Source organism: Lactuca serriola, chromosome 8 (assembly GCF_051521515.1).
Source record: "Lactuca serriola cultivar US96UC23 chromosome 8, Lser_US96UC23_V15, whole genome shotgun sequence".
NCBI classification, from domain to species: domain Eukaryota; kingdom Viridiplantae; phylum Streptophyta; class Magnoliopsida; order Asterales; family Asteraceae; genus Lactuca; species Lactuca serriola.
The window spans coordinates 177,935,221-177,947,400 of NC_136415.1; the positions used below are offsets into that span (position 1 = coordinate 177,935,221).

Genomic DNA, 12,180 nt, shown 5'->3' on the forward strand with positions numbered 1-12,180 from the left:
TATTATTAGTTCAAGAATTGATTTTGTGTATTCTTTCAGAATGTATTTACTAGTTTATGGTTAGCATTCTGTCATTCTGACAGAATAAAATCGAAAAATATATTTACTAGTTTATGGTTGGCATTCTATCATTTTGACAGAATAAATCGGATTTTTAAATTTGAATTAATTTAAAATATTCATATTTTAAAAAAAAAAGAAAATAATTAACTATCTCTAAAAATCCGAAAATTTTTCTTTTTTAATATAGGTTAATTGACTAAAATGTCTTTATGCTGAAATTTGTGTGATTATATGGTACATGCTATCCTATTCTACTATCATAGACCCTCAAATCATGACCTTTGATTATATTTCATCCGATGGTCCAGATCTGTGCATTCTGGCACATAATAGTTAGTAAAAACAAAATAATAGACCCTCAAATCATTACCTTTGATTATATATATCGGTCTAAACATTGGAGTGGTGTATCTCAACCAAACACCTCTTTACTCCTTTGCGGCACAACAACCACTAACTGAAAAGAGAAGATAGTTTGACCTACTGAAATACGGAGACACTGTGTAATGAAACCGTTGAGCTCCACTTCAGCTCCACGTCCCCCTTTGCGGTGCTACCTTGCTAACCACTCCCTCCGGCCTCCCTATGCCTAATACAAGCCTATTGTCCGGTTAAAACATATCATTTTCAAAGTGTTTAATGGTGTTACGAAATTGAAGAATTTATCGTAAATATTGGCAACCATATACAGCCCGTTAAAACCTATTTCACCGGTCCCACAAGTCCATTTCACAACACAACCTTATTTTTTATTTTTTATTTTAAAATAAATTAATTTAATTTATTATTTTCTCTTAAATCAAAGCTTATTTTACGAAAACTCTCTCAGGAAAATAGTTTCTCCGCCGGATAAGAGCAATCCTCCCCTATAAATACCTCTCTACAATACAGAAGTACACAAACAGATCATTTAACCTTCTCTCGAACGCAAGCATCTGAAAAATGGCGAAGAAGTACGAGCAATTTAGATGCCAACCGAGGCTTCCAAAATTTGCTATCCCGAAAAGGTACGATCTCAAGCTCATACCAGACCTCATCGCCTGTAAGTTTTCAGGAACCGTCGAGATCTCTATCGATATCGTCGCCGATACCAAGTTCATTGTCCTCAATGCCGCAGACCTCTCCGTAGATTCCAAATCTGTTCGATTCCAATCGAAAAGCGAGTCAAAGGTAAGTATCTGATTTCATTTTTTTTGCTTCTCGTATATGTTTAATAGTAAGAGTAATTTAATTAATGGGAGTGTACGTGATCAAAGGGATTGGAGCCTTTGCAAGTAGAATTTTTTGAAGACGATGAGATTTTGGTGCTGGAGTTTGGTGAAACTTTGGCTCTCGGTCTTGCTGTATTACATTTAAGTTTTGAAGGCACACTGAATGATCAAATGAAAGGTTTTTACAGAAGGTAATTCGTCGTTGATCTTGTTGACATTTTTATTTACTAACTTGTTGAAAGTAATTTGTATTTGATTTTGATGATTAATCCAGTCATTTGTATTTCTTAACATAACTAGTAAGATATAAACTTATTTGTCAATCCATATCTTCTTTCTGTCAGTTTGAAAACTTAGTAAAGTGGCTTCTTGATACATGCTATTATAAAAACTAAGACAGTAAATAACCTATAAAGATGTTTCTTTTTCTTTAATCATGTCCTAAAATGAAATGATTAAACGACAAAGTCCAGATGTTTATGATTAAATTAAAGATATTGGACAAAATTAATTAACCTGATCTTGATGTGTGGTTTAAGAGCTAATTGATAGAACTCCAAGATTATTACCTTGTATCCATTGGAATTGTGATTGTTGCTTATGCAATAATGACAATGGCAGGAATGATCAATGATTTAGTTTCTGAATTTGAGTTTTCGCTTCGCTCATGTACTCCTGTTAATATGTATCCATAAAATGTCATTTTCCATAATAAGCTAATGCAAAGTCATTATCAATGAAGTTTAAGGTTAGCTACAATTTACCAATTTGGCTAATTTATAAAGAAATAAGTTGATGAAGTTACAGTAATTGAAGAGATTGTTTGCCTCTCCAACTTTTAGACAAACAAACTATCACTATTCAGGTATTAATTGCAACTTTTGAATGGATTTGACAGTTCATATGAACATAATGGTGAGAAGAAGAACATGGCTGTAACACAATTTGAACCAGCTGATGCCAGAAGATGTTTTCCTTGTTGGGATGAACCTGCTTGTAAGGTATGACTAGTATCATCATATGTTGTTCTGGTTTCTTTTACATTTATATTTTGTCCAATTGCTTAAAATTGTTCTAATTTCTTGTTTGTTCACTTATTAGGCTACATTCAAGATTACACTAGAGGTGCCTTCAGAACTTGTAGCTCTTTCAAACATGCCAGTTCTTGATGAAAAGGTGGAGGGCAACATAAAGATTGTCCAATACCAGGAATCCCCAATCATGTCTACATATTTAGTGGCAGCTGTTGTTGGTTTGTTTGATTATGTTGAAGACCAAACACCTGATGGTATGATACAATAATACAAGCCTAATTGCAGTGAAGAGAACTTACTTTTGTTTATTTCTGTTTTATAGCATCCTACTTTCATTATCTTCTGTTTTATATCATCCCACATCCACAAGGGCAAATTGGTAAAAAAGTTTTCAACTGTCTTACAGGGATCAAAGTTAGGGTATATTGCCAAGTTGGAAAGGCAAATCAAGGGAAGTTTGCATTAGATGTTGCTGTTAAGACCCTTGGTTTATACAAAGAGTATGCTCTATTTTCTCATCTTCACACTTTCAATTTTTTCTGACTTTCTTTATGCATTCTAATCCTGTATTTTATGAGTTATGCAGCTACTTTGAAACACCTTATTCACTACCCAAATTGGACATGATTGCAATCCCTGATTTTGCTGCTGGAGCCATGGAGAATTATGGTCTGGTTACATACAGAGAAACAGCTCTACTTTATGATGAAAAACACTCTGCAGCTGCAAACAAACAGAGGGTAAAGTACATTGATATTACCAATTTACCCTTCTATCTACAATAGTAACTGACTGGTTGACTAATTATACAGGTGGCAACTGTTGTAGCTCATGAACTTGCACATCAATGGTTTGGAAATCTTGTGACAATGGAGTGGTGGACACATTTGTGGCTAAATGAGGGATTTGCCACTTGGGTAATAATATCACCCAATTATAAAATTGCACTTTAATTTTTTTTTCTTATTAAGATATTATGCTTATAAGTTATTATAATTGTAAATCAGGTAAGCTATTTAGCTGCTGATGGGTTGTTTCCAGAATGGAAGATATGGACTCAGTTTCTTGATGAAAGTACTGAAGGTCTTAGACTTGATGGGCTTTCAGAATCACACCCTATTGAGGTGAAATAAATAGCACTATTCTAAATGTGACAAATAGCAACATATTTCCATGATATATTTTTACATTTATAACAAATTTCTTTTGCAGGTGGAAATTAATCATGCAGGTGAAATAGATGAAATTTTTGATGCAATCAGCTATCGCAAGGGCGCTTCCGTCATTCGCATGCTGCAGAGCTATCTTGGTGCTACTGTTTTTCAGGTTTGCTTGCATGAATTTCACATTTTGATTTTACTATTTTATTTTAATTTTTTTTTTTATTATTATATATCATCAGCGAGCACTTGCTAAATATATAAAAAGACACGCTGGCTCAAATGCAAAAACCGAGGACTTGTGGGCCGCCCTTGAGGAGGAATCCGGTGAGCCTGTGAACAAACTAATGAACTCATGGACAAAGCAAAAAGGTTATCCAGTTGTCTCTGTTAAACTAAAAGACAACAAATTGGAGTTTGAACAGGTTTCCATCTCATTCATATCTTTAATAAGAAAAAAAAATTATAAAAGTACAATGTTGTATCTGTATGAATCCTTTTATGAGTTTATTGTTGTTATGTATTGATAGGTTCAATTTTTGTCGAGTGGTTGTGAAGCAGAAGGGCAATGGGTTGTGCCCATAACATTATGTTGTGGCTCATATGAAGCAAGAAAAAACTTCTTACTTGAAAAAAAATCACAAACTGTTGATGAAGCATCAAGTAGTTGGATAAAAGTCAATGTTGACCGGGCAGGGTTTTACCGAGTCAAATATGATGAACAATTGTCAGCCAAATTACGATCTGCCATTGAAAGTAAAAAGTTATCTCCCATGGATCGATATGGTAATCTTTGCTATTTTATTTGTAGTATTATTATTATCCTCGACTTTATTTAAAAACTAAACATTGTAAAAATAATATATATTTATATTATTATTATTATAATCTTTTGTTTCTACTGACAGGTATTCTAGATGACTCGTTTGCATTGTCTATGGCTGGCCAGTTGCCTTTATCTTCTTTGCTTACATTGATGGGTGCTTACAGAGAGGAACCTGATTATACAGTGTTGTCAAACTTAATCAGTGTAATGACTGATGACTAATGACTACTCTACCCTTGTCAATACTTGTATTATTTTCAATATGAAGATGAGGAGGGCATTCATGTCTTTTTGATGCTTGTATTTCTTTTGGCTGTCACAGGTTAGCTCTAAAGTTGCAAGAATTGTGGCTGATGCTGATAACACATTGCTAGACAACATTAAGATGTTCTTCATCAACCTTTTCCAGTACTCTGCAGAGTTAGTTTTTTTTTTTTTTTTTTTTTTTTTTTTTTGAACTCCTCATACTATATTATTAAGGATTTATAATTATTGGGTTTAATTTATGTTATGCAGGAGGATTGGTTTTGATTGTAAAGAAGGGGAAAGCCACTTGGATGCTTTGTTGAGAGGAGAGCTTTTTGCTACATTGGCTGTGTTTGGACACGAGGAAACATTAATAGAAGCAAACAAACGCTTCCAGGCATTCTTGGAAGATAGAAACACACATCTTCTTCCACCCGATATAAGAAGGGTTAGATTAGTTTTTCTTCTGTTCAAAAAAATATTCAAGAAAATAAAGAAGGGCAAATTTGTAAAAACACATGACTTAACGGAGGGTGTTTTTGACAGGCTGTGTATGTTGCTGTAATGAAGAAGGTGACATCAACAGACAGATCTGGTTTGGATTCGCTTTTGAAAGTTTACAGAGAGACTGATCTAAGTCAGGAAAAGACTCGGATATTAGGTAATTTATAATAATGTTATAATCTTATAAAATCATAAAATTGTCATTTTTTTTTCTTAAAATCGAGATTTGTTTTTACAATTATGTTGTAGGTGCTCTTGGATCTTGTAGTGACCCCGACATAATTCTTGAAGTCCTTAACTTTTTGTTGACCCGTGAGGTTCGAAGTCAAGATGTTGTGTTTGGATTGGGTGTTAGCAGAGAAGGTCGTGAGGTGGCATGGAATTGGTTCAAGGTTAGTTTAAACTTTAAACTAATTATTTTATATTATCTGTTACCCTAAACCCTAAACCCTCCTAAACCCTAAACCCTGAACTCTGAAACACAGGAAAATTGGGAACACATCTCGAATACTTGGGGGCGTGGATTTTTGATCACACGCTTTGTCAGCGCACTTGTATCACCGGTTTGTCTTTGTCAACTCAAATATTTTTTATTTTAATATTATAGAGGCGTTGGGTTTGGATGTTGGTATTATGAAAAAAATATGTAATTTTTTTTTGGGTGTTTGTAGTTTTCGTCAATTGAGAAAGCGGAGGAAGTGCAAGGGTTTTTTGCGACACGTGGTAAGCCTTCGATTATGAGGACGTTGAAGCAGAGCCTTGAGAGGGTTCATATAAATGCCAAGTGGCTTGACACCATTCGAAATGAGAAAGGGCTTGCTGAGTGTGTTCAAGAACTCGCATACAGGAAATACTAGATTTCGATTTGGTATTTTGTTATTTGCTTTTATTGTCTTCCTTTTTATGGTCGTCATACTATGTTTACATTTTACATAAATGAACGACTTTGTTTCTTAAAACCTATATAAAAGAGACCTCTTGCTAGACAAAAACTCGTGTTGTTGTTGTTGTTTTTTTAATTTAAAAAAAAAAAAAAAAACTAATAGATTAATGGGGATATGATATAATCTAGTAAACTATATATTTATGTTTGTTATTTTTTAAAAGGATATGACATAAAGGCTTTTAAGTAAACTTTTAAGTTTGTCAAAAAGTTACGTATGAATATATGTGATACAGCTTAAAACTTGTATTATTATTATTTTTTCATATTTAAGTATTTAACATTTATCATATCACCTTCTCCTTAACCGGTGACGCTATGCGTAAAGATAAACCAAGAGTTTTAAATTTTTATTACAGATAAAGTAAAGAGCTTTTTTTATTTTTTTTTTATAATTTAAATAAGATGTTATTTTAGTTAGTTTATAGATTTTGGCTAATTTAGTCGTTGTTTATATTTTGGCATTATATTTAAATAAGTTATAATATATTTTTTTAAACAATCAAACCCAAAATAGTTGTTTTTGTAACTTTTTGATCGAAGTTTTTTTCCTTTTAAAAATAATTGTTTGAATAATTTTCTGATAAAGGATATCATTTTGACAAATAAAATTTTGTAAAGATTTTTCTTTTGTAACTTTTACATTATTATTTTTATTTTTTAAAAATATTATAAAATAATATAATTTATTAAACAAAGGAATACAATAAGATAATAATAAGAACTTAATTCTATATGGAAATGTAAGCAAGTATGAATTTTTTGGTCTTAATTGTTTAACCCAAAACAAAAACTAATTATTAAAAAAGCAAAAATACTGACCTTTGTTCAAGTCTTCAAACGCGTATTCCAAATGAAATTAACTACTTAAATCAATTAAAATCAAATGTTAAATCAAACATCCATAGTAGTGATAATAAGACTTATACCAAACTAACAGTAACATTCTAAATTTTCAAAAATTTCATATGTGTTAAAATAAACATATTATCCAAATAGGTAAAAATGCAAATGGATCATAAGGAAAAATAAAACTTTTCAATCGAATAGCAAAAAAAATGTATTAAGAAAACGTTTGGGATTTCATTTTGAAGTTAAAAAGAATTTGTTGACTTTTATTGACTTATGAAGATGGGAAAAAGAGTTTTAAAAAAAATGTTTGAATTAGTTTTTTGGTGGCAAAAATCAATAAGTTAAAAAGTATTTGACTGTAAATTGTATTTTGTTTGTTTTTTTTTTAATAAGTTATAAATCATTTCAATAAGTCATAATTTGTTATTTTTTGAAAACTCATTTTCAAAGAATAAAAAAGAAGAAAATTTAAAAGTCCTTATTAAGCATCCAAACATTTATTTATTTATTGACTTTTCAAAAATTCAATAAGAAGTTTTTAAAATAAGAAGATTTTAAATAAACACTCTGACACCCTCTAAAACTATTTACTATCATCACAAATACAAAACATTATGTTCTGACTTCTAAGGCTAGACATATCTATACTCTCATTTAAGTGGCTAGGTGCCTCACTAAAGATGGCTGGCTGGTAGGGGAGCGAGGGGAAATAGAAAGAGAAAGAGGAAAAAAGGGCAATCATTGGATGGCTTCATTTTCTTTTTATTTTTTTTTTCAAAATAAAAATAACTCAACATTGAGTGGCTATTACTCTTACCTAGATGCTACCATTCTATCCATCATATGTTGCTTTAAAAAATCTTTTATATATATATATATATATATATATATATATATATATATATATATATATATATATATATATATATATATATATATATATATATATATATATATTTTTGAACCGGCAAATCTAATCTACTCCTAAGCTAACAACACCTATTCCACCTATGTTCACAACGGGACTTGAACCCTCGATCTCAAAAAGGGAGGGCACCACCTGATACCGCTGGGTTACAAACCCTTTGACAACCTCCTACATCATATCCAATTCCATTTGAAATAAATAGAAAGTGAACAAAATTAGATAAAGTCAAGGAGAATTGTTTTTGGAATATTTTTCTAACATCATGAGGCTCTTTTTGTACATAAAGCTACATGGTATTGATTTCCTCCATTGTCGAAATTAGTCACCGGTTGAAAGTCCAATTCCAATTTATAAAAAGCAAATTTACAGTTATCTTCAACATCCATGGTGATCGTGGATGGTTGGTTCCATATGCGGTGCTGATCATGTAGTTTCAGAGTTTATGGAACAATAACGTCGGACAACTGATTTTACTGTTGTTTTACTTGATCAAACGGTTGATAAAAAAGAGTACCATGGTGATATAAAGATATAATTTCAATTTCACTTTGTTATCATAAAATTTGTATTTTAAGCATATTTTCGGTTATGTAAATAAAATACCTTTGAAATGACTCAAATTATTAAAAAGTTTTATCTAATAATAATTACATTTTTTTTTCTAATATTGAAATATCATCGAATAGTGGAATATAAATTTTTAAGAAAAGACACTCACACACCTACTATCATTTAGTGGATTCATCAAAAAAAAAAAAAGGGACATACAACTATTACCATGTGTTATCCGAAACAAATAGGATAAGGTCGATGACTGTTCCATGTGTCAAGTGGGCCAATAATATGAACTTATCAAATACGCAGAAAACATACGATGATACGATGCCCTTATTTCATTCACTTTTCAGTTTCCACTTCCCCATATCCCACACATGTTAGATTTGATCTGGATACACAGCCGCCGCGTCTCTCCCCAATATTCCATGGCCGCTTCTCATCTTCAACTGCTTCTATATCTCTTTCTTCTCACCATCAAAATATCATCATCTACCCAAACAACCCTCTTCCATGGTGGGTTTCTTCTTGATATCACCAAAGATGCCCAAACCCTCCAATACACCACCCAGTTACTCATCGGTACTCCGCAACTTCCCACCAAGCTCGTTGTTCACCTCTCCGGTCAATCTCTATGGCTCAATTGCGCACATTCGTCTTCATCTAGACACTTCGTCCGCCATGGTTCTCTTCCCTGCTTGATGGCGAAATCCGGTGGTCAAACTCCGATTGTTCCCAGTCCCACCATCTGTGATGTTCACCAAGAAAACCCCATCACTGGATCCACCAATTTCGGAGATCTAGCCGAGGATATAGTCACCGTTTCCGATGGTATGGGTGTTGATCGGTTCCTTTTCTTATGTTCGCCGGAGTATCTACTAAAAACCCTGGCTACCGGTGCTAAAGGTATGTTAGGCTTCGGAAGATCAAAAATTGCGTTTCAATCTCAGGCTGTCAACAATTTTGACATTCCAAGAAAGTTTTCTATATGTTTATCTTCATCTGAGGGGTTTATAGTTTCCGGCATCGGCATCTCTAAGTCTCTATCGTACACACCCTTGATCTCGACCCATGGTCACGACGGGTACCATGTGAACGTAAAATCCATCAAAATTAACGGCAGAAAACTGGTGTTACAACCGATCAGAGGCGTCGAAATAAGCACAGTCGTCCCATACACCACCATGAAGAGCCCGATTTATGGGATCTTTACAAAAGCTTATGTTAAGGCTGCTAGTTCAATGAACATGACGATGGTGGCTCCGGTGGCGCCGTTTGGTTTTTGTTTTAGTTCGCAAAGGAAGGTGCCGGAGATTGAACTGGTGTTGCAGAGTGAAGTGGTTAAGTGGATGATTCAAGGGAGGAATTCGATGGTACAAGTGAGTGATTCAGTGATGTGTTTAGGGTTCGTGGATGGGGGTTTGAATATGAGAGGTTCAGTTTCAATGGTTTTAGGAGGGTTTCAGTTGGAAGATCATATTTTGGAGTTCAATTTAGCGACTGGTATGTTGGGATTCAGTCCTTCGTTGTTGAGGGAGGGTGATAGCTGTTCTAACATGAAAAGTGCGGTGGTTTCAACACCGTTGACATTCTAAGTTTGGGGTTCGACCGTTTTCCGTTTCATCGTCGAATATATCACATGTAGAGACCTAGTTGAGTTGTGTTGTGGTCTCATATTTTTGTAGGTTTTGATCCGTTTCTTTTTTCTAACATGTAAATATGTAATGAAGATATAATTTTGGTTGTTTTGATCCCTTTTCTTTCCTAACATGGAAATGTAATTATCTGTTTGGACCCATTTAGTATAGACAGATATGGATATGTTACACATGAATGTCGAAGACCGGGTCCTTGATTTGAAGGTCTATATACGATAAGTAAAACTAATGTTTTTTAATAAAAGGGAAATATATTAATACTTCAATAACTGTTATAATAATAATCAAAACAAAAAACCGGTGAATCTCTAGTCTTTTTTTAGGATTCTTGGAACCAAAGTTGTTTATCATTATCGATCTACTAATATAGAATAATAACTAATGTGGTTTTATTCAGCACAGTCAGTTGTGATCGGCTAGTATTGCTTACCGGCTCTTTCAACGAACATATGCTTTTACCAAAAAGAATAAAGTAAAAATAGATTTGTAACACAGTTTGATAATTGTCTAATACTTTTTAAGTTGTGATTTTAACTATTAAAATAGTAAACGCGGTAGAAGCTTTATATAGTGGTTGGAATTGGCAATGGTGATTTAAGAATTCTGCGGAGTCAATGGCGATTTATAGAATGGTCCCTATATCACATTTTTTAAAACAAATTGTAATTTTTTTAACAAGTTGTCCAATAAGATAACAATAAATAATTCAATAGTTACATATAAATATTATATAATGGTATCTGTTTTATAGTGTTATGTGTTAGGTATCTTAACATATAATAATAAATAATTCAACAGTTAGACCATTTCGAAATTTGTATACAAAAAATAATTTTATATAATTAATGGTCTCATTTAATATCCACTTAAAATACATGTTTATAATAGACAAAATTGCAAGAATGGTTCCTATGGTATGTCAAAATTAGCAATTTTGGTCCAAAATAGGTTTGGCTCGCAAGAATGGTCCAATAGTTTCATTTTGTTGCGAGTTTAGTCCAAAAATTTTAAAACTTTTTATAATGACGGATTTGCCCTTGGTATTTTCCATTTTTCAATTTTTTTTATTACAGAAATCAAAAAAAGAAAAAGAAAAAAAAAAGAAAATCTCTCTCTCTCTCTCTCTCTCTCTCTCTCTCTCTCTCTCTCTCTCTCTCTCGACCTCCCTTTCATCTCCAACTCCTCTATCTCCCTCGTTTCTCACTTCTCCGGCGAAGAGAGCCACCATAGTCGACTGTGGCAGCTCCTCCGCCTCCCCGTGTCGTGACCCACCACCATCCAACATCCCAAATCCAAATCCACAATGGGTGTTCTTCGTTCTTGATTTTGGATCTAAAATAAAACACAAACAAATTTAACACATGTCTGGAAGTTGATTTGCAAAACGAAGAACCTTCACTTTTATCGATTTTGTTCAATTTATTAGATTAAGTTTATAAATGTTCCAGACTCTAAACACACACATACACAGTTACACATACATCAAGATTAATTTGATTTAAACAACGGAAACAAAGGCCAATCTCATTAGCTGTGAAGTCGATTAGAACTAAAAACATACACACACAAATATGAATATGAATCTCAAGAACACTCATTTTTCCTAAGTTCAAGAGTAAGAACATCACATTCACAAACCCATAAATCATTCACAAACCCATAATTCATTTTTCCTGATTTGATGAACCGCCCTTCACCACCACCTGAATCGACATCAAGAAATATTTCAAACAAACCCAACAACTACAATCTAGATAAAAGAAGAAGAAGGAAGAAACATAACAAACACAACAATAAAAAATCTCAACCCTAGATCACGATTTCAGTTGTTTTCTGCGGCACATTCATTCAAGATAGCCACTGGATGAACAAAGTTGGGGATTTCTGACCCTCTTAGAACGAGAAAGCTTAGGAGAGAGATGAACAATCAATGAAATCCATAAGGAGAGTTATGGCTCTAGAAACCGCCGCCTGAAGCATAACCACCACCACCTGAAGTCGGTAAAGGGATTTGAAGAGAAACAGGAGAAGACGAAAAGAGACAGAAACGTAGATCGGATATGGGAGCTACAACCCTTCATAAACGTAGATCGAACAAATATGGCACCATCAGAAAACCCTTCATCGGAGAAGGCGGAGGGACGTCTCTAGTGGTGGACAGCGCCGTCGTCTTCGTCGAATGAACAAATCTGGATTTCAC

The 12,180-nt window shown here is 33.4% G+C and overlaps 2 protein-coding genes across 2 annotated transcripts; both read left to right on the forward strand.

The window, feature by feature from the left end:
• The first annotated feature begins 938 nt into the window (after positions 1–938).
• On the forward strand, positions 939–6,036 carry APM1 (aminopeptidase M1). Its single transcript, XM_079013264.1, has 18 exons — positions 939–1,233; positions 1,320–1,465; positions 2,173–2,275; positions 2,376–2,562; positions 2,715–2,808; positions 2,895–3,048; positions 3,121–3,225; positions 3,316–3,432; positions 3,521–3,634; positions 3,711–3,893; positions 3,999–4,254; positions 4,377–4,498; positions 4,617–4,714; positions 4,811–4,988; positions 5,087–5,201; positions 5,294–5,436; positions 5,530–5,607; positions 5,716–6,036. The coding sequence occupies exons 1-18, from the start codon at positions 1,006–1,008 to the stop codon at positions 5,899–5,901; spliced, it is 2,607 nt and encodes an 868-aa protein (XP_078869390.1). The 5' UTR covers positions 939–1,005; the 3' UTR covers positions 5,902–6,036.
• A 2,607-nt stretch (positions 6,037–8,643) lies between these two features.
• Positions 8,644–10,073, forward strand: LOC145068955 (putative aspartic proteinase GIP2). The gene has a single exon (XM_079015916.1). It carries the CDS (start codon positions 8,700–8,702, stop codon positions 9,915–9,917), a length of 1,218 nt encoding a protein of 405 aa, XP_078872042.1. The 5' UTR covers positions 8,644–8,699; the 3' UTR covers positions 9,918–10,073.
• The last annotated feature ends 2,107 nt before the right edge of the window (positions 10,074–12,180 follow it).

Coding starts and splice junctions, on each gene's coding strand:
- APM1 (XM_079013264.1), top strand. CDS start 1,006: ATGGCGAAGAAGTACGAGCAATTTAGATGCCAACCGAGGCTTCCAAAA. Junction 3,226..3,315: donor ATGAGGGATTTGCCACTTGG/GTAATAATATCA, acceptor ATTGTAAATCAG/GTAAGCTATTTAGCTGCTGA. Junction 4,715..4,810: donor CTTTTCCAGTACTCTGCAGA/GTTAGTTTTTTT, acceptor TATGTTATGCAG/GAGGATTGGTTTTGATTGTA.
- LOC145068955 (XM_079015916.1), top strand. CDS start 8,700: ATGTTAGATTTGATCTGGATACACAGCCGCCGCGTCTCTCCCCAATAT.